At 42.4% G+C, this 26,609-nt stretch overlaps 1 protein-coding gene across 3 annotated transcripts in view; it reads left to right on the top strand.

Moving 5' to 3' along the window:
• The window catches only part of CPSF3 (cleavage and polyadenylation specific factor 3, 73kDa), a 51,223-nt gene that overhangs the window by 21,966 nt on the left and 2,648 nt on the right, over positions 1–26,609 (top strand). For all 3 annotated transcript variants that reach the window (XM_011965324.1, XM_011965323.1, XM_011965325.1), the window contains 7 exons: positions 3,737–3,889; positions 8,067–8,175; positions 10,522–10,620; positions 11,795–11,889; positions 14,413–14,500; positions 22,382–22,451; positions 26,111–26,207. In XM_011965324.1, coding sequence (XP_011820714.1) covers positions 3,737–3,889; positions 8,067–8,175; positions 10,522–10,620; positions 11,795–11,889; positions 14,413–14,500; positions 22,382–22,451; positions 26,111–26,207 — 711 coding nt within the window. The remainder of the gene's footprint in view (positions 1–3,736; positions 3,890–8,066; positions 8,176–10,521; positions 10,621–11,794; positions 11,890–14,412; positions 14,501–22,381; positions 22,452–26,110; positions 26,208–26,609) is intronic.

The following is a 26,609-nucleotide window of genomic DNA, read 5'->3' as shown; positions in this document are numbered from 1 at the left end:
ACTTATTAAAAATAAATTAGATATTTTGATGGAATTGGAAAGGAGGGGTAAGCTGAAAAAAGTGTGTATTTTTTATTAGAAGAACACTAATGAAGCATGTGTCCATAGAAAATAGATGAAGTGCCCTTTCCAAGTGTATCGGAAAGCAGAAGAAATGGCCTTTTGTTAGTTTTGTTTGTTTGCTTGTTGTTTTTGGTTTTTTTTTTTTGGATGGAGCCTTGCTCTGTTGCCTAGGCTGGAGTGCAGTGGCGCCAATTTCGGCTCCCTGCAGCCTCTGCCTCCTGGGTTCAAGCGATTTTCCTGCCTCAGCCTTCCGGGTAGCTGGGGTTACAGACACGTGCCACCACGCCAAGCTAATTTTTGTATTTTCTCTAGCGACAGGGTTTCACTACATTGGCCAGGCTGGTCTCGAACTCCTGACCTCAGGTGATCCACTCACCTCAGCCTCCCAAAGTGCTAGGATTACAGGCATGAGCCACTGCACCTGGCCTTGCTCATTGTTTTTTAAATATGTTTTACTGTGGTAAAATATCTAACATAAAATTTGCAGTTTTAACCATTTTTAAGTGTACAAACCAGTGGCATTAATTATATTCACAGTGTTGTACAACCATCACCACATTCTGTTTTCACAGCTTTTTATCACTCCAAGCAGAAACTCTGTACCGTTACACAGTAACTCCCCATTTCCTTCCCCTCACCCTGGTAATCTCGAATCTACTTTCTGTTTCTATGAATTTGACTGTTCTAGGTATTTCATCTAAGAGGAATCATAATGTCTACGGTGTTTTCAAGGTTCATCACGTTGTGGCATGTATCAGCACTTCATGCCTAAGTCATGGTCCGTTGTATGTAGACCACATGTTGTTTATCCACATGTAGACCTGTGGATGGACACTTGGGCTGTGTCACTTTTCAGCTAGTGTGAAATGGTATCTCATGGTTTTGATTTTCATTTAAGGACTAATGATGTTGAGCACCTTTTCATGCAGTCTTTTGTTAGTTTTTGAGTTCTTTCTAGCATGATAGGCCTCACAGCACTGGCCCTTAATGAGCAGATTATTTGGTCGAGAAATACCACTCTCCTGTCCATAGCATCATGGTGTGTAGAGTTTAGTCACAGAGTAGGCTCCTCCCAGGTGTTTCTTATTGAATGTGTGCGTGAACATCCCCCCAGATTTCCAAGCCAGGGAGGAAAAGCCATGTTGCTCTTTCTGTGTGGTGTCACCACCTCATCCTCAGCCCCATTTCATCCTGTCACTCTCTGGGTCTACTTCTGCTGATAGTTTAAGTTCCTGGGTTGAACTTCATGCTCATTTTCCTGTAATAACCGGCTCTAGCAAAAGTATAGCTGCAGGATAAAATTGCAACACTAGTAGTGTTGGTGGTAGTAATCAGTACTAGCTTACATTGATTATTTACCACATGCCAGGCACCGTACATGTGTTTTATATGAACTGACTTGCTTAATTTTCATGACCGACAGCTGTTCTGCAGGTGGGAAAACTGAGGCGTGAAATCACTTGGTCAAGGTTACACAGCTAATAAGCAGCAGCACCAGGATTCTGCTCAGGCAACCAGGCCCAGGCCCTTCCCCACCAAGCAGTAAGCCCTGCCACGTGCTGGTGCTGGCTATGCCCAGCCGCAAGCCATCTACCACGTGTGAGACGCTACGAACAGTCTATCTTGGCTGGGCGCAGTGGCTCAGTCCTGCAGTCCCAGCACTTTGGGAGGCCGAGGCAGGTGGATCACTTGAGGCCAGGAGTTCAAAACCAGCCTGGCCAACATGGTGAACCCCATCTGTACTAAAAGTAAAAAAATTAGGTAGGTGTGGTGGTTCACACCTGTAACCCCAGCTACTTGGAGGCTGAGGCATGAGAATCCCTTGAACCCTGGAGGCAGAGGCTGCAGTGAGCCAAGATCACGACACTGCACTCCAGTCTGGGCTACAGAGTAAGACTGTCTCAAACAAACAATAAAAAGAACAATCTGTCTTGTAAGATAGAAGTTACAAAAGTGAATGAAAAGGGACTGGTTGCTAATGCTGTTGTTGTAAACACCCTTTAAAATACATCACTGGGGCTGGGCACAGTGGCTCATGCCTGTAATCATACCACTCTGCGAGGCTGAGGTAGGAGGACTGCCCAGAAGTTTGACACCAGCCTAGACAACATAGTGAGACCTTGTCTCTACAAAAATAAAATAAAACTAGCCAACCATGGTGGCTCATGCCTGTAGTCCCAGGTACCTGGGTGGCTAAGGTGGGAGGATTGCATAAGCCTGGGAGATTGAGGCCACAGTGAGCCAAGATTATGCCACTGCACTCCAACCTGGACAACAGAGCAAGACTCTGTCTTTAAATAAAGAAATATATAAAGTAATAAAATGTTCCATTAGGTTCTGAAATATTTTATTAGGATAGGCACAGTGGCTCACACCTATAATCCTAGTACTTTGGGAGGCCAAGGTGGGCAGATCACTTGAGCCCAGGAGTTCGAGACCACCTTGGGCAACATGCAAGACCCTGTCTCTACAAAAAATACAAATATTACCTGGGCATGGTGGTGTATGCCTGTAGTCCTGGCTATGTCGGAGGCTGAGGCAGGAGGATTGCTTGATCCCTGGAGGTTGAGGCTGCAGTGAGCCATGATCACACCAGTGTACTCCAGCCTGGGCAACAGAGTGAGACTCTGTCTCCAAAAATATATAAATATATGAAGTAGGCCAGGCTCAGTGGCTCACGCCTGTAATCCCAGCACTTTGGGAGGCCGAGGCAGGCAGATCACAAAGTCAAGAGTTGGAGACCAGCCTGACCAACATGGTAAAACCCCGTCTCTACTGAAAATACAAAAATTAGCCAGGCATGGTAGTGTGCACCTATAGTGCCAGTTACTTGGGAGGCTCAGGCAGGAGAGTCGCTTGAACTCAGGAGGTAGGGGCTGCAGTGAGCTGAGATCACGCCACTGCTACACTCCAGCCTGGGCGACAGAGCAAGACTCCATCTCACAAAAAGAAAAAAAAGGGAACTATGGGTGTTTTCTGACACAGTAGGGTAGCAATAGTTTTGTACAAGAGTCATAGGCATTTAAAACTAGAAGAGATTACAGAAGTCAGCCCTTTACCACTATGAACATAGAAGCAGTGAAACATGGAAAAGGCGTGTATCTCATTAGTGGCAAAGACTGGAGTAGAAAAGAAGTTTCTTGGCCGGGCGCGGTGGCTCACCCCTGTAATCCCAGCACTTTGGGAGGCCGAGGCGGGTGGATCACGAGGTCAAGAGATCGAGACCATCCTGGCCAACATGCTGAAACCCCGTCTCTACTGAAGATACAAAAATTAGCTGGGCGTGATGGCACACACCTGTAGTCCCAGCTATTCGGGAGACTGAGGCAGGAGAATTGCTTGAATCTGGGAGGCGGAGGTTGCAGTGAGCTGAGATCGCGCCTCTGCACTCCAGCCTGCCAATAGAGCGAGACTCCACCTCAAAAAAAAGAAAAAGGAAAGAAAAAGGAAAAGAAGTTTCTTTACTCTTTGTTCAAATAGTACCACATAAGGATCTTTTGAAGCCAAACAGAATGAATATGTGTATACAAGTTGAATTGGCTGGAGGTCCTAGTAGTAAAGTTTCATAACTTCCAAGTATGTCTCTATTTCATGTACTTAATTAATTCAACTCAGGACCATGATTAATCTGAATAATGTTTCCCTATATTCTTTTAACATTTATTCTATGTAGATTTTAGTCCATGGAGAACAGAACGAAATGGCCAGATTGAAAGCAGCACTGATTCGAGAATATGAAGATAATGATGAAGTTCACATAGAGGTTCATAATCCTCGGAATACAGAAGCAGTGACTTTAAACTTCAGAGGAGAAAAACTAGCCAAGGTAAAAGGTTATGGCTCCTGTCTATCCGATCCTTGTTTTTTCTTCATGAAAGACTGTACTTCATAAGAAAATGGATCTTTAGTCAAAAGAATATGCTTATTTCTGTCTATTTGTTATACTACAGGAATTTTATCCTTATCCTTTTTGGCTTCTTTTGGTTCTGTTCATTCATTTCTTCAGGTGGAAAATGTTCAGCTAGATTAGATCTTAATGCAGCTGAATCTCATAGATCTTTAATCCACATCTCCACTTGCTTTTCCTTCCCACATCTGAGGGTAAAGAACTGTTCCTTACTGTTTGTTACTGTAGCCATGTATGTTTGTGTAGATATGGTGGAATATGTGGAAACATTTTCTTTTTAAAAATTAATCGGCCAGGCTCAGTGGCTCACGCCTGTAATCCCAGCACTTTGGGAGGCCGAGGCGCATGGATCACTTGAGGTCAGGAGTTGGAGACCAACCTGGCCAACATGGTAAATCCCCGGCTCTACTAAAAACATATATATTTTTAAAAAAATTAGCTGGGCATGGTTGCAGGTGCCTGTAATCCCAGCTACTTGGGAGGTTGAGGTGGGAGAATCCCTTGAACCCGGGAGATGGAGGTTGCAGTGAGCTGCAATCGCGCCACTGCACTCCAGCCTGAGTGACAGAGTGAGACTCTGTCTCAAAACAAACAAAAAAGAAGTAATCAAGGCTGGGCACGGTGGCTCACTCCTGTAATCCCAGGACTTTGGGAGGCCAAGTCAGGCAAATCGCTTTAGCTCAGGAGTTCAAGACCAGCCTGGGCAACATGGTGAAAGCCAGTTCTACGAAAAATACAAAAATTAGCTGGGTGCAGTGGCATGTGCCTGTAGTCCCGGCTACCCGGGCGGCTGAGGTGGGAGGATGACTTGAGCCCAAGAGGTTGAGGCTACAGTGAGCCATTGTCCTGTCACTGCGCTCCAGCCTGGGTGACAGAGCAAGACCTTGTCTCAAAAAAATAAAAAGAGAATTGCTCATTTTTCAGAGTGAAGTGTACTGTTTTCAGAATTTGAAGTTGAAATAGTTAAGGAAAGCCTGAGCTGCCTTTTTAGAGGGATGCTGTCAGAAGTCTGCATCTTTACTTCTGTTGATCACAACTCCTTTAGAAATACTTCTAAGGAAAACTTTTAAAAAATTACATATATAATTTTAAATTTTTAAAAAGGAATTGAAATCAGTATGTTGAAGAGATATGCGCAACTCCCATGTTCTGTTTTTTTTGTTTTGAGATAGGGTCTCACTCTGTTGCCCAGGCTGGAGTGCAGTGGTGCATTCATGACTCACTGCGGCCTCGACCTCCCTAGGCTCAGCTGATCCTCCCATCTCAGCCTCCCAAGTAGCTGGGACTACAGGCACAAATAATTTTTTTTTTTTTTGAGAAGGAGTCTCGCTCTGTCGCCCAGGCTAGAGTGCAATGGCGCTATCTCGGCTCACTGCAGCCTCCGCCTCCCAGGTTCATGCAATTCTCCTACCTCAGCCTCCTGATTAGCTGAGATCACAGGCACCCGCCACCACACCCGGCTAATTTTTTTTTGTATTTTTAGTAGAGACAGTGTTTCACTACATTGTCCAGGCTGGTCTCAAACTCCTGACCTCAAGTGATCCACCCATCTTGGCCTCCCAAAGTGCTGGGATTACAGGCGTGACCCACCATGCCCAGTCTCAGGCTCAAATTTTTAATGATTTAGTTGAAGGCTTAAATATCAACATATGGGCCAGGAGCTGTGGCTCACGTCCATAATCCCAGCACTTTGGGAGGCTGAAGTGGACAAATCATCTGAGGTCAGGAGTTCAAGACCAGCCTGGCCAACATGGAGAAAACCCTGTCTCTACTAAGGATATGAAAATTAGCCAGTTGTGGTTGTGCGCAACTGTAGTCCCAGCCACTCAGGAGGCTGAGGCAGGAGAATCACTGGAACCTGGGAGGCGGAGGTTGCAGTGAGCCGAGATCATGCCACTGCACTCCAGCCTGGGCGACAGAGCAAGACTCCATCTTAAAAAAAAAAAAAAAAAAAAAAATGTTAATAGCAACTTTACAACATACTTTTAATACATAATGAGCCAAACCTGCAGATGCTAATTAATGAATATCCTTTCTTGAAGGTGAATTGGAGGAAAAAAAGAAATTAGCAAAACTTAGGGTATGAGGTTTTTGTTGTAAATGGTTGTGGTTACTCCTGAGTCTTACTGTTCAAAAACTTCTCAGGGGCCAATTTAATAGTGTTTTTCTTATACCTGTAGAAAAATATACTCATTTGAGAATCTAGAACTGTATTTCCCATCCTCTGCTGGTGGTGGATTTATGGGAAGAAAAAATAAAGTTTTGCAGTCGGACAGTTTAGAAGATGAATTGAACTGAGTTCAGGAAAAGCTGGGTTTCTTATTGGAGTGTTCTGTTTCTCACCCATGATTTTAATGATTTAAAATCATTACCTTTAGTTGTTTTTCTTTCTCAAGTACAACATCACTATATTAAAATTAATCTCCTAGGAGCAAAGGTTCTTTTCTGAAAGCTACCAGCAGTTAAGGAGAAAATAACCCTAAGAAATCCTATGAAATGCAACCCTCTGTGTTTATAGTTATGAGAACAAATATAGCACTGCCTGGTTGCTGTTTGCCCTTACTTGCTTAAAGGTAAACAAGTATGGAACACACTGCGTTTATTCCCTTGAGCTCATTTACGTGCAGTTGAGAGAAGTTATATTTAAGAATACTGGGTTTCAGCCAGGCGTGGTGGCTCACGCCTGTAATCCCCGCTCTTTGGGAGGCTGTAGCAGGCAGATCCCTTAAGCTCAGGAATTCAAGATCAGCATGGGCAACATGGTGAAACCCCATCTCTACAAAAAATACAAAAAAAAAGCCAAGCTTGGTGGTACACATGGTGAGCGATGATCACACCACTGCATTCCAGCCTGGGTGACAGTAATACTCTGTCTCAAAAAAATAAATAAATTACCTTTTTTTTTGTTTTTTTTTTTTTGCGACGGAGTCTCGCTCTGTCGCCAGGCTGGAGTGCAGTGGCGCAATCTCAGCTTACTGCAACTTCTGCCTCCTAGGTTCATGCCATTCTCCCGCCTCAGCCTCCCGAGTAGCTGGGACTACAGGCACCCGCCACCAGGGCTAGCTAGTTTTTTGTATTTTTAGTAGAGATGGAGTTTCACCATGTTGGCCAGCCAGGATGGTCTCAATCTCTTGACCTCTTGATCTGCCCGCCTCGGCCTCCCAAAGTGCTGGAATTCCAGGTGTGAGCCACCGCGCCCAGCCATACATGAGACTTTTTAAAAATGAATAGTGGGGCTGAGTGTGGTGGCTCACACCTGTAATTCCAACACTTTGGGAGGCCAAGGCGGGTGGATCACCTGAGGTCAGGAGTTCGAGACCAGCTGGCCAATGTAGCAAAGCCCCATCTTTACTAAAAATACAAAAATTAGCCGGGCATGGTAGTGGGTGCCTGTAATCCCAGCTACTTGGGAAGCTAAGGTGGGAGAATCGCTTGAACCTGGGAGGCAGAGGTTGCAGCGAGCTGAGATTGTGCCACTGCACTCCAGCCTGGGCGACAGAGTGAGACGCCGTCTCAAAAAAAACAAGAATAGTGGGTTTCATGTTTGTAATATTTTTGTTTTTAAGTGGTTGTTATTTTATTCTCTTAAAAGTGTTTCTCCCTCAATTTATGAGCTCACCCATAACCTGTTTTTATTGACCTTTTTATTCAAAGCACTGCTGCTGCTTTTAGTGTTAGGTGTACCACAGCCTCCCAGACTTGTATCAGTGGACCTCACTCTCTGTTGTGAGTTTGCAGCCAGCCTGAGGGAGTGCATGTGTGTGTTTCACGGGGACTTCCCGGCCTTCCCTACTACAGTGCAGCTAGTGAGAGCGTTCTTAAACCCCAGCACTTAGTAAGTTCCTTGCTTGTTGAACTGATTAGAACTGAACTATGCCAGATCTGCCACTGTGACTCTTCCCTTTGACACTGGTAGCAATGCGACTGCCCTCATCATAGAGATATCAAACATTTTATGTTTTTCATGGTTAAATCCATATGTTGTTTTCATAGTTCAAAGATGTTATGGTCATCATTATGATGAACTGCATTTTACTGTCTGAAAAACTGCATTTTACCAGGTTCTATTTTCTTCAAGTATTTTTTTTTTTTACAGGTTATGGGATTTTTAGCAGACAAAAAACCAGAACAAGGCCAGCGGGTCTCAGGAATACTTGTTAAAAGAAACTTTAATTATCACATACTTTCTCCTTGCGACCTGTCCAGTAAGTATACTATTAAATGTCAAATCTAACTTCACCTTAGCACTGAAAGAAAATCTGTGAAAACTTCTCTTCACCTTGTGGCCAAATTTTAAGTAACAGACAAATAAAAAAGGAATAGGTGCAAGTTAGCTAATTAGCTTTGTACCTATAGTAGTTCACGGGAGGAGAAAAAAAACACCTCCCGTGAACTACTGAAAGATTGAAATGATTCGTGAAATCACTTTCTTCGTCTTTGGAAACATAAGTTCGCTTCTGAGTCCACCCGATTTTCTACCCTCCACAACAGACTGGTGGGCTTTTATTTTCTGAAGTGACTTTGGATTCCCCAGATAAGCCATTTGGTTTTTAGGACCTTTGCATAAGCATTTCAGTTTTTTATGACCTTTACATCACTTGCTGGGCCTTTCTATTCCTTCCCCATTCCGAAAGGAGTAGGAACAAAAACTTGTATAATTTCTTTAAAAGCAAAAAAGTATTAATGTAAAGCCTAATTTTTTCATTATGTTGGAACTTTCGACATCCAAATAAGTAACACCAACTATATAACTGACGCCTCTAATGTGTGTGTATAAATTGAAGCTCATTGTAGAGAAAAATGAAAAATTGGGCCAGGTGCAGGGGCTCACGCCTGTAATCCCAGCACTTTGGGAGGCCGAGGCAGGTGGATCACAAGGTCAAGAGATCGAGACCATCCTGACCAACATGGTGAAACCGACTCTACTGAAAATACAAAAATTAGCTGGGTGTGGTGGCACGTGCCTGTAGTCCCAGCTACTCGGGTGGCCGAACATGGAGGTGGAGGTTGCAGTGAGCTGAGATAGTGCCACTGCATTCCAGCCTGGTGACAGAGCGAGATGCCATCTCAAAAAAAAAAAGAAAAATTGCACAAAACTAATAAGATTACATTTAAGTTTGTAAACTGCTTTTTTCCCAAAGTTGATACACAGTTCCATGTGCATTCTTTGTCTTTATAAATTTACTGAGCCATCAGTAAGTCATTTTCCAATGAATATGGTGTTATCTTCAAGTAAATGCTGTGCTCAAGGTGATTTACATGGTACTAATACATTATATGTACTTTATGCTGGAATAAAAAATAGCAGTGGCTGAGCATGGTGGCTTACGCCTATAATCCCAACATTTTGGGAGGTCAAGGTAGGCAGATGACAAGATCAAGAGTTTGAGACCATCCTGGTCAACATGGTGAAACCCTGTCTCTACTAAAAATACAAAAATTTGCTGGGTGTGGTGGCACGTGCCTATAGTCCCAGCTACTCGGGAGGCTGTGGCAGGAGAATTGCTTGAATGTAGGAGGTGGAGGTTGCAGTGAGCCGAGATCACGCCATTGCACTCCAACCCGGGCAACAGTGTGAGACTCTGTCTCAAAAAAGAAAAAAAAAAGGAAAAGAAAAATAGCAGCAGTGGTGAGGTATTTACCTATGAGATTGCCCAGCTGTCAGACTTCATAGCATCATAGGTCATTGTCTGACTTGTGCCTTCATTCTGAGTTACTGAGCTCTTACTCTTATGCCACATAGTCCTAGCCCTTGAAATCAGTCTAATGAGGGAAGCAATCTTGGAAAGAGCTAGTCCCAGTATTGCTCAGTGGCATATAGAAGTGCATGATAAGTATGTGAAGACAGACAGTGCACCTCAGCAGTTGGGAAAAGCTTGGTAAATTAGGCAGCCCTTGTGCCAGGTGGTGAAAGATTGTTGGGAGTTACCAAGGAAAGAAGGCAGATGACAGCTGGCATACCAGCTCTATGGCATCCAAGAACCTGGTATGTTTGGGAACTTGAGGTGCTTTCTTTTCCTTTTTTTTTTTTTTTTTTTTTTTTTTGAGACAGTCTTGCTCTGTTGCCCAGGCTAGAGTGCAATGGCACGATCTCAGCTCACTTCTACCTCTGCCTCCCGGGTTCAAGCAGTTCTCTGCCTCAGCCTCCTGAGTAGCTGGGATTACAGGCGCCCACCACCACGCCCAGCTGATTTTTGTACTTTTAGTGGAGATGGGGTTTCACCGTCTTGGCCAGGCTGGTCTTGAACTCCTGACCTCATGATCCACCCGCCTTGGCCTCCCAAAGTGCTGGGATTACAGGCATGAGCCACCGCACCTGGCCATGAGGTGCTTTCTTACTGCTGGAGCAGAAGTTAACTGAAGGAGAAAGGTGGGGACATAGGGAGATCGGTGGGGAAATGTAAGGTGGTACCAAATTAAGGAGCATCTTGTTAGCTTTCTGAAAAACATGTTGACATTTACTTTGCTTTTATTTCTTTTTTCTTTGCTCCTGGTATGTGTTTTGTAGGACTGGTATTGTTTCTTCAAGTCTATTCTAATTTTCTTTTCAGATTATACTGACTTGGCAATGAGCACTGTAAAGCAGACCCAAGCCATTCCATATACTGGTCCCTTTAATTTGCTCTATTACCAGCTGCAGAAGTTGACAGGTATGTGTGTATTGAAATTCATTTCGTTGTTTTCTGTCTTTTTAAAGATAATTTTCTACCTAGAAAAGAATGTTACTTAATTTTGATAATTGTCTCAGAATTGTATGTTTTATTAATATATATGATCATGTTATTATTGCCTTTATGTGAAATTTTAGAAAATACACTCATATTCTTGCCTGATGGTCCTGTGAAAAAAAAATAAGAAAAACTTTAAAAAAATTAAAAAAGAAAATATACTCAAAATTTTTTTTAATTCTGTAATACTTATCTTTGACCCACTTAAAATCTAGCAGTCTCTTTTCCTTGTTTGAAGTCTCTTTTACTTGACCATACCTAAAATTTTATCTGTTTCTTTTCTTTGATCAGTGAAAATAATTTTTCTGGCTCTATCGATACCAGTCTATACAGCAGGTTTTGTAAGAGTTCATGACCACTGGCCAAAGGCCAGTGAGAAAATAAACCTAGTCTGTTTTCATATTAGACCATTTGAGTTCGAGATTTTGTGTATTAACATCATGAGGGGCAGTGACTAAATTAAAAGGTGTGGACTTTCTGATGAAGCAAGAATACTTCATATTACAAAATATATTTTCCATCAGTCACGCTCTTCATGACTCATGAAGTACTACCATAAAATAAACCAGTAGAAAGAACCTTTTTTTACAGCCTCGGAACCTTGCACTAGTATAATCTGTCATAACATAGAAGGTTAATAAAATATGTCTGAACTGTCCTTGAGTAAGAGGATGCTAGAAAGACCAGAAAAGTCTCTTGAACAATAGAATTTCGCTGTAGAATGTTGAAGCTTACGAAGACAGAAGGTAGACGAAACTAGTTGGCAACAATTGACTAATTTTATGTCATACGTTAAAAGATGCTAGTAGAAGGCTAAATCTCTTGTATACAAAACATAGATGTTTGAACACCACTTAAGTTTGCTACTGATAAAATGTTTGATGTCCGAGGTAAATGCTACCTAGATAGATGAATGTTTGCAATACATGTTCAGACCTTTCCGTTGCTATACTTTGCTGTTTAAAAATTGACTATACAAATGAGTTACTAACTTTTTCATTGTGTAGCTGCTTTAACTGTCTCTATAAACAAATGAATGGTCTCTGGAAGATTATCAGAAAAGTATATACATCTTATAGTTACATCTTTCTTTCAGGTGATGTGGAAGAATTAGAAATTCAAGAAAAACCTGCTCTGAAAGTATTCAAAAATATTACTGTAATACAAGAACCAGGCATGGTGGTATTAGAAGTAAGAAAAGATCATTTACCTAAACAATGAGAGAAAAAAGTTTTAAAAAGAGTTCATGAACAATTGTAGAGAATATTAGTTTCTTCCCAATTAGAAAAAGAATATTGTTGGAAAGTGTGTGTGTGTGTGTGTGTGTATCTCTCTTATAAAACCTGCTGTATATAAAACATATATATATATATATGTTTTAAGGACCAGCATTAAGTATTAAGTAGCTGAGCATTTTCTATGTAGTCACAAAAACCTAATAATAAATTAAGGGTTTGTATTTAGTATGTGTAGTAAGTATAGTCCTTTCATATAAATCTTACCTGATTTTATGGTATTCCAGGATGTCTTTAGTTATATCAAAAGGTTTTATAATTCTTAAGGAAAAAATTTAATTATGTTAAATTAAAACAAACTTAGGTACCACTCGTTAAAAGAGCAGAATTTTGAAGATTCAAATAAACAACAATAAAGTGACCCAAATCTGGAAAGGACAGAAATTATTAAATTAAGTGATGTGGTTCCTGTTAGAATTTTAAACTCCAGCTTGTGGAGTTTGGAAGACAGATACCAAAGGAATTGCATGGTTGATTTTGATAGATTGGCACCTGTTAAGTTTAAAGAAGGATTTTCAAAGTGAGTCCTACCATTGAATAGTCCAGGGAGGTATCTTATCTACTGCTATGCCCCAAGGTAGAATTGTATATAAATTGCCAAGGTAGATGGTCAACTATTTCATTCATACATTCTAATTTTTTTTTCTTTTTTTGAGACGGAGTCTTGCTCTGTCACCCAGGCTGGAGTGCCGTGGTGTGATCTCAGCTCACTGCAACCTCCACCTCCCAGGTTCATACGATTCTCCTGCCTCAGCCTCCCGACTAGCTGGGACTACAGGTGCATGCCACCATGCCCAGCTAATTTTTGTACTTTTAGTTAGAGATGGGGTTTCACCATGTTGGCCAGGATGGTCTTGAACTCCTGACCTCAAGTGATCCACCCACCTCACATACATCCTATTTTTAAAACAAAAAAGATTTGTCAGCTTTGGTCCCAATACAATCCTGTGATTTAAGTCTAAATTTGATTCATAAGGCTAAAAGCAACTAAAGAAAGTACCAGGCCAGGCCCAGTGGCTCACAGCTGTAATCCCAGCACTTTGGGATTACAAGGAGCCAAGGCGGGCGAATCACCTGAGGTCAGGAGTTCGAGACCACCCTGGCCAACATGGTGAAACCCCGTCTCTGCTAAAAGTACAAAAATTACCCAGAAGTGGTGGTGGGCACCAAAAGTCCCAGCTACTTGGGAGGCTGAGGCAGGAGAATCACTTGCATCTGGGAAGCAGAGGTTGCAGTGAGCCAAGATCGCACCACTGCACTCCAACCCGGGTGACAGAGAGAGACCCTGTCTTAAAAGAAAAAACGAAAAACAAAGTGTGAAAAGGAGTAGTTATCTATAAACATGAAGTTACACACAACAATATGTAAAATGTTAATATCAGAAAAAGGGAGAAAGTTATTAGAGACATTAATTTAGCTCATTCTACTAAATACTATTAGAGTCTGCGTATGATGGCTCACACTTGTAATCCTAGCACCTTGGGAGGCCAAGGTGGGCAGATCACTGGAACCCAGGAGTTCAAGACCAGCCTGGGTAACACAGCAAGACCCTGCCTCTATAATTCATTCATTCATTTATACATGCACAGTAGGTAATATATTTTTGTTCCTAGGGTAAACACGTCAGAGATTGTTTACCCTAGGAACAAAAGCCAGGGGATCTGAGGCTCCGTGTGAAAAGCAAAAGTAAATATTTTAAAATATTACGCTCTTGGCCAGGCGCTGTGGCTCCCACCTGTAATCCCAGCACTTTGGGAGGCCAAGGTGGGCGGATCACCTGAGGTCGGGAGTTCGAGACCAGCCTGACCAACATGGAGAAACCCCATCTCTACTAAAAATATAAAATTAGCCGGGCGTGGTGGTGCATGCCTGTAATCCCAGCTACTTGGGAGGCTGAGGCAGGAGAATTGCTTAAACCCAGGAGGCAGAGGTTGCAGTGAGCCAAGATCACGCCATTGCACTCCAGTCTGGGCAACAGGAGCAAAATTCCATCTCAAAAAAAAAAAAGAAAAAAAATTACCCTCTTCACATTCTGTCTGTAGTCGTATGCTATACTAAATATAAGCATTAGGAATTTGAGTTCAGTCCCAGTACCAGTAATTATCCTGTGCAAGTTACTTTTGAGTCAGTTTTCTCTTTTATAAAATGAAATTAATCATGCTATTTATTATGGAAATTAAATGATAATGCCTATAAAACATGTCAAAAGGAAGTGCTCAGTATAATTTTGTTCTTTATAGAATATTAGAGAAGTATTATAGTATTAATTTCAGTAAACAGTGAGTCAGTGAATTTCAGTGAAAATACTGGAAGCAGTAGTTCCATATGTAGAGTCCATGGTTTGGTGGGGTGTAGTCGTAGCTTTTGTGGTTGGTCACTATAGGTAGGTCACTTCCTAATTCTGCCTTTTGCTTTCCAGTGGCTGGCAAATCCTTCTAATGATATGTATGCAGATACAGTAACAACTGTGATATTGGAAGTTCAGTCAAATCCCAAAATAAGAAAAGGTAAGAGTTCATTTATTTTTATCCTTTTTTTTTTTTTTTTTTTTTGGAGACGGAGTCTAGCTCTGTTGCCCAGGCTGGAGTGCAGTAGCACAATCTCGGCTCACTGCAACCTCCGCCTCCCAGGTTCAAGCGATTCTCCTTCCTCAGCCTCCCGAGTAGCTGGGATTATAGGTGCCCACCACCACGCCCAGCTAATTTTTGTGTTTTTAGTAGAGATGGGGTTTCACTGTGTTGGCCAGGCTGGACTTGAACTCCTGACCTCGTGATCCACCTGCCTCAGCCTCCCAAAGTGCTGAGATTACAAGTGTGAGCCACCGCATCTGGCCACTCATTTTTATCCTTTAATTGTTTCATTTTTCTTATGTTTCTGTGAACTAAAAAGCAGTAAATAGACTCCTAACAAACTTGATCATTTCTGTGTGATCTTTAAGATATAAAATATACACAGCAGTGCGTATTGTTAGTATTTTGCTTATTTTTATCCTGGCTCTTCACTCATACTGCAAAAACCTGGCTGTAGTTAAGACTAAGATAAAATCCTTTTAGAAGCAGTCCTCTTAAAAATAATTGAATCTGAAATTCCAAAATATTGATGAATTGAGCCAGTTAGATTAGGAAGATATGCTACTATCTTCATATTTAATAAAATTTGTTGAACAGAATTGAATCACCCTGTGGGACAATTTTCAACCAGAGAAAACAGTGAAGATATTTTTGTGTTATTTGATTCTATTTTATACTTAAGTCAGCATAATATGTCTTTTTTTTTTTTTCTTTTTTTGAAACAAAGTCTTACTTTGTTGCCCAGGCTGCTCTCAAATGCCTGGGCTCAAATGATCCTCTCACTTCAGCCTCCTGAGTGGCTGAGACTACAGGCATGAGCCACTGTACCCCGCTCTTTACATGTTTTGAGCTATGAGTCTCTGGCATATGGAGTAGTCCTATGTGCTGTGCTGGGGAAAGTGACCGTACAGGAAGTATTCTGGGAAGCCTCAGCCTTTACCCTTCACATGCCATTAGATCCTGGGCTCTGAGAGAATATTATTGTTCTTTGAAAATACACAGTTAGTTAGTTCTTTGATTTCATGAGAAAAAAGTTTAGCAGACTACTTTATAATTCATTTCTTATGCTGCATCTGTAATATAAACAAATAAATACTTAGACAATCTAAATCTGTTATTCATTTGAGTCACTGGTATTTGAATTTGTTTTCAGTAATTGTAAGAATGATCATTTGGACATCATTTGATAACTTGTTTTAGTTGAATTAACTCATGGGAAATGGCTCCTCCCATGTGCCTGTAACACAAGAGACAGCTGTGCGTTTATATAAGCCACAGAAGAATGCCGCACCCTTGATTCTTACATGGTGCTTAGGGTCACAGTCTTAATCCTGGGGTACAAAATATTGACAGAAAAAATGCGGTTGTCAATTTTCTCTTACAGTTGGGCACGGTGGCTCACACTTGTAATCCTAGCACTTTGGGAGACTGAGGCGGGCGGATCCCTTAAGGTCAGGAGTCTGAGACCAGCCTGGCCAACATGGTGAAACCCCGTCTTTTCTAAATACACAAAAAAAATTAGCCGGGGGTGGTGGCAGGCATCTGTAATCCCAGCTACTCAGGAGGCTTAGGCACGAGAATTGCTTGAATCTGGGAGGTGGAGGTTGCAGTGAGCAGAGATCACGCCACTGCACTCCAGTCTGGGTGACAGAGTGATACTTCATCTCAAAAAAAAAAAAAATTGTTTTTCTCTTACTTATCTTAGGTGGTAAAAATAAAGGTGTGCAGGGTGGGAAGGAGGATCTTTTTATTTATTTATTTATTTTTTTGAGACACAGTTTCGCTCTTGTTGCCCAGTCTGGAGTGCAATGGCCCAATCTCAGTTCACCGCAACCTCCGCCTCCTGGGTAGCTGGAATTACAGGCGTGCACCACCATGCCCGGCTAATTTTTCGTGTTTTTAGTAGAGACAGGGTTTCTCCACGTTGGTCAGGCTGATCTCAAACTCCCAACCTCAGGTGATCTGTCCGCCTCAGCCTCCCAAAGTGCTGGGATTATAGGCGTGAGCCCCCGCACCCAGCTGAAGGAGGATATTTTTATTTTTTTATTTTATTTTTATTTATTTTGAGATGGAGTCTCTGCCTATCACCCCGGCTGGAGTACAGTGGCACGATCTCAGCTCACTGCAGCCTCCACCTCCTGGGTTCATGCGATTCTCCTGCCTCAGTCTCCTGAGTAGCTGGGATTAGAGGCGTCCGCCACCACGCCTGGCTAATTTTTGTATTTTTAGTAGAGACGGGATTTCACCATGTTGGTCAGGCTGGTCTCAAACTCCTGACCTTGTGATCTGCCTGCCTTGGCCTCCCAAGGTGGTGGGATTACAGGCTTGAGTCACCACACCAGGCCTAGGAGGATCTTTTTAAAAGATCATGAGTAAGGAGTGGTGCAGAAGTTAGGAAAGTGACGTGGGGAAGAGGGTTAGGTGCGGAGAGCAGAATCACACCCAGGGGCTTTGGGCCACGCAGCTTTCAGCTCTAAGGCCTCCATCCTCTAAGAGCACAGCTGGCCTTCACTTCCTATCTTAGTCTGTTCAGTTCAAGTAAAATGCCACCAAGGTTGCTTTCTCTTCACTATATTCTGATGCCCTTTTGTAAAATGAAGTCTTTTTTGTAATAGTCAACTAATTAGAAATTGATATACTTTTCTGAAAAATGAAGTTTCTATGCAAAAATGGCATTTTTTTAGGCCGGTTAGGATGTTGTGTGACTGCAAGGTCTTTGGTGATGTTTAGGGTCTGAGCTCTGCCAGCCTGTTTTCCGTTTGGCAGAGGAGGGATCACAGAGATGTCAGGGTGGCATCGGCTGTTCTGATGAGGGCTCTGCCTAGCAGTGGCGCTGAAGAGCAAGAGGCGCTGTGGCGTCAGATCATCTCCACAGAGCTCATGTGTGTCTCACACAGGAAGGAATGCATGGCCTGTCGTAGGTTGGTTTGCCTTTATCTTGATTATTTCTCTTAATGCTCCAGTCCAAAATGAAATGTACCTTTACTCTAATCAGCAGTAATTGAATTTAAAATAATTATCACTATTTTATTAGTGATCCCTCTGACGCTAATAATAAAAACATTCATTCCTTTGGTTAGCCTCTGGCCATTGCAGCAGAGGTTCATTGCAGACAGGTCAGAACTGTGCTGTTTCCATGTGTTCCGTGTATTTAGCGTTTGTTGAGCTGGTTGGGTGCCTTGTGTTTCCTAGTTCTTCCCCATTTTGTAGTTTATGGAGAATGAGGTTTTATATTCCTCTGGGATGATGAAGTGCTTGCATATTTTCATTAACATTCGACAGATATTTACCGAGCACCCAAAGTGCTGGGATTACAGGCATGCCTCGAAATGCTTGCAAAACATCAGTGAACAAAGCAAACAGATCTGCCCCCTCCAAGGATCTGACATTCTGGTGTGTCCCAGGGCTTCCTGATAGGGTCTGGAGTTGGGCACATCCCATAGAGTCTTGCTGGCTATTGTAAGGACCTCAGACTTTGAGTGTGAGTAAAATGAGGCAATGCTGCAGAGCTTTGAGTGGGGCTGAGACAGGATCTGATAGTTTTTAAAGGATTACCGTGGTGCTTGCTGAAAGTAGACTGTTAAGAGGGCAAGCAAGAAAGTAGAGGCTCCAGCTGGGATCTGCTTCAGTCATCCAGGTGGCACACAGTGGCCCAGATTAGGGTGGAAGTCGTGGGGATATCGCAAAGTGGCTGGATTCTGGAGTTGTTTTAATAAAGCCAGCAGTATTTCCTGTTGGATTAGCTGTAAGTGGTGACAGAAAGAGAACAGACAGGATGAACTTTAACATAATGATCCGGGGTATGTATGTGATACATTAGCATGGCGAGTTGTCACTCGCGGGGCTAAGTTTTAATAAGTAGCACTTGCTCCTTTCAAAGGTGACAAGTATTGCAAGAACTGGTACACATGACACTTACGCTGCTCAGGAGGAAGTTGATTCTGTATATTTATTATTTATCACACTGACTTCTTCCTATCCAAACCTGGGATTTTCACACTGAGAGCAGAGTCAGCGACTGTGGCCCACAAGCCACACCTAGCCTGCCTGCTTTGGTAAGTACGGTGTTACCGAAGCACAGCCGTGCGCACTGGTTCATCTCCTCTGATGCCTCTTTCCTGCTACAGCAGCAGAATTGAGTCATTGCGACAGCGACCCTATGGTCTGCAAAGCCTAGAATGCCATCTGGCCATTTACAGAAAAAGTTGCCCTCTTCTCAAGGCGCCTCTGTGAAACAATCCCATTCTTCCTTGATGGCACTTTTCTCTCTTTTCATAACTTAGCCTCCTGACACTTCAGTCCATATTCTGGAAACAACTTGTATTTGTATCTGCGGGTGTGTGTGTGTGTTTGTGTGTGTGTGTGTGTGTGTGTGTCTGTGTGTCTGTGTCTCACCACCAACCTCAATTTATGTGTCCCCATTCTTAACCAAAGGGGAAATCTTACATATTTTCAAAATACATTATTTTGTTTTTATATTCCATAACATTCTTGTTTTATATGGCACCTGTTTTCAGCATGTGTGTGTCCTGTTTTGACACACAGACCTATTAAGGACAGGCATACGTGTCGGACGATTGTATATTCTGTGTTTAATATGATCTCATGTGTCTGATGAGTTTGTCTAAATATTAATACAGGAATTTGCAAATATATATACACATACATATATACACACACATAAACTTTGGAAAGTTTCAGTAGTTTCATAGCTTAGATATTTATTTTTTAATATATTTTGTGAGACTGTTTTTACATGTCAATTAAGTGCTTATTTTAGTAATTAATAATAAAACTAATGATAATTAAAGTATAAAAGTTCTATTATGTAGCTTTCTTGGCTAGCACCTGGTTAGTTTTTTGTCTTTGTGTTTTTTTATATTTTTATTTTACTTTATTTTTCGAGACAGGGTCTCACTCTGATGCAGGCTAGAGTACAGTGGTGCGATCTCAGCTCACTGCAGCCTCGACCTCCTGGGCTCAAGTTGTCCTCCCACCTCAGCCCTCCAAGTAGCTGGAACTACAGATGTGTACCAGCATAGCTGGCTAATTTTTGTATTTTTTATAGAGACAGGGTTTCTCCATGTGGCCTAGGCTAGTCTCAAACGCCTGAGCTCAAGTGATCTACCCACCTTGGCCTCCCAGAGTGCTAGGATTACAGGTGTGAGCCTCTGCACCTGGGCTTTTTTTTTTTTTTTTTAAATGGAGATGGGGTCTCTCTATGTTGCCAAGGCTGGTCTCAAACTCCTGGGCTCAAGCAGTCCTCCCTTCTCAGCCTCCCAAAGTGCTGAGATTATAGGCGAGTAGTTAGTTGTATATACAGTTGAAATTCATGGATTAAAAAGAATTAGATGAACTATGGTTTGAATTATAGAATAGTTTAGGAGAAATGACAATTTTGGGTCTTTTCCATAGAGTAGATTGAAATAGGTGTGTGGGAGTGCAGAATTGAGTTAATAAAGCTACACTTAGATGATATACTATTTTAAAAAGTCATAGTGTTACATGAGAAAGTAATTACTTGGGCTGAGAAATTGAAAGTGCATTGAAGAAATCATAATTTTTGAAGTCTCTTTGAAATGACAGAGTCTTAGCCAGGCATGGTAGCACACAAGTAGCCTAGCTACTTGAGAGGCTGAGATGAGAGGATCACTTGAGCCCAGGAGTTCAAGGTTACAGTGAGCTAGGATAGCACCACCGCACTCCAGCCTGGGCAACAGAGCATGACACTCTTTCTAAGGAAAAAAAAGAAGAAAGAAATTGCAGTCTTATATTACATTTTCCTGTTGATAGGTGAGTCCATAAGATTATTTCTGGTATTTTCCCCCATTTCATACACACACACGTGCACACACACACACATACACATGTATATATATAAAAAATATATAAAAGAGGAAGTTGATTATGTGTATTTATTATTTATCAAACTGACTTCTTCCTATCTAAACTTCGGATTTTCATATTTGGACCAGCCCAGCTTTCAGCTCTAAGGCCCCCATCCTTCTAAGAGCTCAGCTGGCCTTCGCTTCCTATCTTAGTCTGTTCAATCCAGATCAAATGCCACCAAGGTTGCCTTCTCTTCATTATATTCTGATAGCCTTTTTGTAAAATGAAGTCTTTTTTGTTCGTTTTATATACATATATATATATATGAACATGAAATTAAATGGTAAAAATATTCATATATATAGGGTGTATGTGTGTTTTGTCTGAAGGATTTTAAAATTCTGCACTATTTTTTTGTGACAACATTATTGATACATAATTCACATACAATTCATCCATATAAAGTGTAGAATTCAGTGATTTTTTAGCATATTAAGGGTTGTACAACCATCACCACAACCAACTTTAAAACATTTACCTCACACCAGGCCAGACATGGTGACTCACACCTGTAATCCCAGCACTTTGGGAGGCCCAGGGGAGCAGATTGCTTGAACCCAGGAGTTTGAGACCAGCTTGGGCAGCATGGTGAAACCCCGTCTCTACACACACACACACACACACACACACACTCTACACACACACACACACACACACACACAGAATTAGCCGGGCATGGTGGTGCATGCATGTAGTCCCAGCTACCTGGGAGGCTGAGGTGAGAGGATCACCGGAGCCCAGAGGTTAAGGCTGCAGTGAGTTGTGATCACACCACTACAGTCCAGCCTGGGCAACAGAGCAAGACCCTGTCTCTAAATAAATAAATAAATAAACAACCACCTCCAAAAAGGAACCCCATATCCCTTACTTGTGATGCCCCAATCTCTATATTCTCCCCAACTCAAAGCAACCACTGAGTTACTTCCCGCCTCCCTGGATGCGCCTGTTCTCAGCGTTTCAGATAAATGGAATCATACAATATATAGCCTTTGATGACTGGCTTCCTTCGCTATGCTGTGTTCACGGTTCATCCGTCTTCACATAAATTGGTCCTTCATTCCTTTTTATAGCCAAATAATTTCCCATCGTGTGGACACAACACATTTTGTTTATCCATTCATCCGTTGATGGATACTTTGGTTGTTTCTATTTTACGGCTTTTATGAATAGTGCCACCATGGAGATTTGGATGTCAGTTTTTCGGTAGATACACGCTTTCATTTCTCTTGGATCTATACCGAGGAGTAGAATGACTGGGTCAAATGCTCACTGTTTAACTTTCTGGGGAAGCGCCAGACCGTGAGCTCTGCGCTCTTTTGCTACTGGTGACACACTGAGCTGTGGAATGAGGGGTCAGAGCATGTCTGAAACTCCATATTAAGGGGGCTCATCTTCCCAAACTGTCAGGTTTCTTTGTTTGGGAAGGAAAGCTGAGTAATTTAATAGACAAGTTATTTTAAATATTAATTTTTATTAAAATAATTATATCTAATAGAATGCTAAATTTATACCACATTTTAGATAAAAGACTTCATAGATCTCTGAGCTTGAATATGCCCCTAGAATTCCTGGAGTTATTTTAATTGCCCGTGATCATAAATGTAAAGTTTGAGAAATGTGGGAAATAAAACTAAAAGTAATATGAAGTGCCATTTTGTGGTTCTTTAATAAGAACATGAAATATTGGAGAAAGGGTAAAAAGATGTAATAGAAAAATTTTTTTTAAATACAAATAAAAAGAACATGAAATTAAATGATGAAAGTATCCATTTCCTTTAGCAGGCAAATAATACAAGCCCATGCTTGTCACTTTAAGGATTCCATAGTTAACCACTTTAACTTACCAGTAACCAGATTCTGATTATTGATTTGGAAATTATTCTGAATAGGAATTTAGAAATTGAACTCTGTCGCTTTTTTTTTTTCCAGGTGCAGTACAGAAGGTTTCTAAAAAATTAGAAATGCACGTTTATAGCAAGAGGTTGGAGATCATGCTTCAGTAAGTTTTTCACCCATTATTTCTCAACAAGGTAGTGACAGTGGGCTAGAAGGAGGCCTGGATTCGGCTCTGGCTCCTACAGGGACTGGGGTGTGGCTCTGACCAGGCCACTGCACTGCTCTGAGGCCTGCTTCTCTGTCAGGAAGGAGAGGGGTTGGAACCGTTCCCTGCCAGCTCCGCACTCACCTGTGGCCTGCTAGGTCAGCCATTGGTGTTTCATGTAATACACTGCTTCAGGACGCTGGCACAGTCAGCGAGGGTTAAAACATTCTCTTCAAGGACAAGTACGGAAATCTTAGCTGAATGTTACTGTATCTTCAAGAATTATGTATTGTTAAATGTGAATTCTTTGTAAAATGGTGTTCTTCTAGACTCAGTCTGTAAGCGATGAATTTCCTTTAAACTAAGTATTTCTCTTTATTTTATTTTATGTTATTTTTATTTTTGGGAGATAGAGTCTTGCTCCATTGCCCAGACTGGAATACAGCGGCGTGATCTCGGCTCACTGCAGCCTCGACTCCCAGGCTCAAGCAATCTGCCTTAGCCTCCCGAGTAGCTGGGATCACAGGCTCGCACCACCATGCCCACTTAATTTTATTTTTTTGGAGAGACAGGGTCTCCCTATGTTGGCCCAGGCTGGTCTCAAATTCCTGGGCTCAACGGATCCTCCTGTCTTGGCTTCCCAAAATGCTGGAATTATAGACGTGAGCCCTCACCCCATTAGACATTTTAACAAAGTAAGGTGTCCTCCTAGTTTAGAAGGCTTTTATGATTTCTGTCCATTCCTTCCTTTCCCCAAAATTCTACACCAACCTTTTTTTTTTTTTTTTTTTTTTTTTGTAGACATAAACTTTCATTTCACACTGTTGCCCAGGCTAGAGTGCAATGGCGCAATCTCGGCTCACTGCACTCTCCACCTCCCAGGTTCAAGCGATTCTCCTGCCTCCACCTCCCAGCAGCTGGGACTACAGGCATGTGACACCACACCCAGCTAATTTTTGTATTTTTAGTAGAGACAGGGTTTCACCATATTGGCCAGGCTGGTCACGGACTCCTGGCCTTGTGATCCACCTGCCTCCGTCTGCCAAAGTGCTGGGATTATAGGCGTGAGCCACCGCACCCGGCCCACTAAAGCAACAGTTTGGTGGCTTTAAAAAAAAAAAAAAAAAAAAGATAGGCTTTACATGATGACTTTGCTTATAGAAGTTGTCATACATCTTCAAAACAGTATTCTCTGTGTTGTCATTTTGATTTTAAAGAACATTCCTCTCATACAAAACCAGCTAACAGTGCGGGCACAGTGATTTCCATGGCTGTGGAAAAGGCCACAGATTTTACTGGTTCCTACCCCTGGAGCCTCTGTTCCCTCAACTCATTTTGCAGAGGACTTAACTCTGCCAGTGTTGAAGTCTGAGTATCTTAATCATTTTTACATCCTTGACCCCTTTGGCAGTCAGGTAAGGCTGTGGGGCGGGGGGCGGGAGACATACATATATGCAGTTCTACCTTTGATTTCAAGGAGGTTAGACAACCCCCTCCCCACCGGCTATCCCGGGACCCCAGGTTAAAGAGCCCTATTGTAGAAGGTGGGTGTTGGTGACCAGGGACTTGACTACAACAGTCCTGTTGGTGGCTCTGTTCCCAGGGGCTCTACAGAAATAGAAAACCTGTGTGACCCTGCACTGGCCCCGCTCTCCCACGTGCTGCAGTTGGGGTGCAGAGTGGAAGTTCACATCGCTGCAGCTGGTCCTCGGGAGCCGTGGGGAGGGCAGTCTGCGGGAGGCCGTGGCTCTTCACTGGACCTTCACTCTGGCCTTCCTCCCTGTCCTCCTGACACCACTCCTCCCGCCTCCCCTTCCTCTCCCTCACCTCTCACAAATACACCAGAACTATTCAACTCTGAGGAACAGGAGTGTGAGACAGCCTCCATTCGACCCAGGAATGGGAGGTTCCCATGTCCTGAAACTTCAAAGCCAATCGTACCCTTAAAAATGCAGCTGTTTCCCCAGTTGTTTAAATACTTAGGATTAGATAGGAGTAAATGTATTGGTTTCTTTAGACAAGCTAACAGTGGATCACATGGAAATAAAACCTTTTTTTCCTATCCTTTTGAATACATTTCTGTATTTAAAATATAATCTTTTTGGCTGGGTGCGGTGGCCCACACCTGCAATCCCAGCACTTAGGGAGGCCAAGGCAGGTGGATCACTTGAGATCAGGAGTTTGAGACCACCCTGGCCAACATGGCAAAACCCCATCTAAAGTACCCCTACTAAAAATACAAAAATGAGCCAGGTGTGCTGGCAGGTGCTTGTAATCCCAACTACTCAGGAGGCTGAGGGAGGAGAATTGCTTAAACCAGGAGGCAGCGGTTGCAGTGGGCCAAGTTCGTGACATATACTCCAGCCGGGGCAACAAGCAAGACTCAGTCTCAAAATAAATAAATAAAATATAATCTTTTCCTTTGGGCTAGGGTCCCAGCTAACTTTATTCACACATATGATGAACAGTAATTGCCTGAAGATGCAAACAGTTGATTCCCACTCCCCGCTTCCCCAGCTTACTACGGTGTTGTCAGTGCTTAACTGTCCTAGGCTGACCATGGTCCGTGGGTCGTAGAGTCACTCACTGCCTGCCTTTCTTACCTGCACTCAGCCTGCTGGTGGACTGCTATTTCCCAACACCTCTGTACCAGTGGGGACGATGTTGAAATTAATGATCAAAACTGTTTCTCTCGATGACAGAGGCAATGTCTTAGTGCCTTCTGTATCCCCAGCTCCTAGCACAGCACCTGCCGCATAGAAGATGCTCAGTAAGTACTGAGTTTAATTAAAGTAGGAGTGGACAGCTAGTGGGCTTGGGAGCCGTTTAAACCTGGATACCTGGATTTGAATGCCAGCTCAGCTGTTGACTAGTTCTGAGGCTTTAAGCAAATCACTTAACTTCTGTGTCTTGTTTTCTTCACATGTAAAAGAGGATCCTTACCAAAATTATTCTAGGTTAAGATAATGTATATAAACCACCTAGCATGATGCCTGCTAAATAGATCATTCTTGAATAATAGCTGTGTATTTTCCCTGTTTTATAAACTTAATAAGCTGTATCAAGGCAAATAAGAAGCTTGTCTGAAGAATAAATACAGGCTGGGCATGGTGGCTCATGCCTGTAATCCCAGCACTTTGGGAGGCTGAGGCAGGTGAGGCTAGGAGTTCAAGACCAGCCTGGCCAACATGGTGAAACCCTGACTCTACTAAAAACACAAAAATTAGCCAACTGCAGTGGTGCACACCTGTAATCCCAGCTACTCAGGAGGCTGAGGCAGGAGAATCAAGTGAAGTGAAGGCATAAATAATCTGTGCTCCCACCCAACAGTCTACTTTTGCAAGCAAATTGGCATTTGCTTCCAGTGTTTCCAACATTTTTTTCACGTTGTTCTTTCTATATTATTATGTTTGAATCTGGGAGGTGGAGGTTGCAGTGAGCTGGACTCTAGCCACTGCACTCAAGCCTGGGCAACAGAGCAAGACTCCATCTCAAAAAAAAAAAAAGTAAATACAGTGTTCTACTTTAGAACTAGGACCTATCTTCAGTTTTACTTTTTTCCTCAAATACGTAAAGCTGGGCTTTTTCACTAATCCTGCATTTCTGCTTATTTTAAGGGACATATTTGGAGAAGACTGTGTGAGTGTAAAGGACGACTCTATTCTTAGTGTCACAGTGGATGGGAAAACTGCCAACCTTAACTTGGAGACACGGGTATGTAGCTGCTCTTCCCTACGCTTCATAACATTTGGGAAGTGAAGTGAAGGCATAAATAGTCTGTGCTCCCACTCAACAGTCTGCTTTTGCATATTGGCATTTGCTTCCAGTGTTTGCAACATTTTTTTCACGTTGTTCTTTCTGTATTATTATGTGTGAAGTTTTCCGTGGTTTTCCGGGTCACTGCATAGTACAAGATTCCTGTGTATGCCATTGCTGTCCTTTTCCATAGTACAGCTCACTTCACCTCAGACCTTCTCTAGTTTGGCATCTTGTTGACTCTCTAGTTGCTCTTCTGTTTGCACCAGCAAGATCCAAGTGGATTTTCCAAACAGTAAGGTTTGAGAGGCCAGGTGCGGTGGCTTACACCTGTAATCCCAGCACTTTGGGAGGCTGAGG

This window comes from Mandrillus leucophaeus, unplaced genomic scaffold, assembly GCF_000951045.1.
Source record: "Mandrillus leucophaeus isolate KB7577 unplaced genomic scaffold, Mleu.le_1.0 Scaffold72, whole genome shotgun sequence".
Taxonomy (NCBI): Eukaryota; Metazoa; Chordata; class Mammalia; order Primates; family Cercopithecidae; genus Mandrillus; species Mandrillus leucophaeus.
This window is presented reverse-complemented; position numbering and strand designations above follow the sequence as displayed.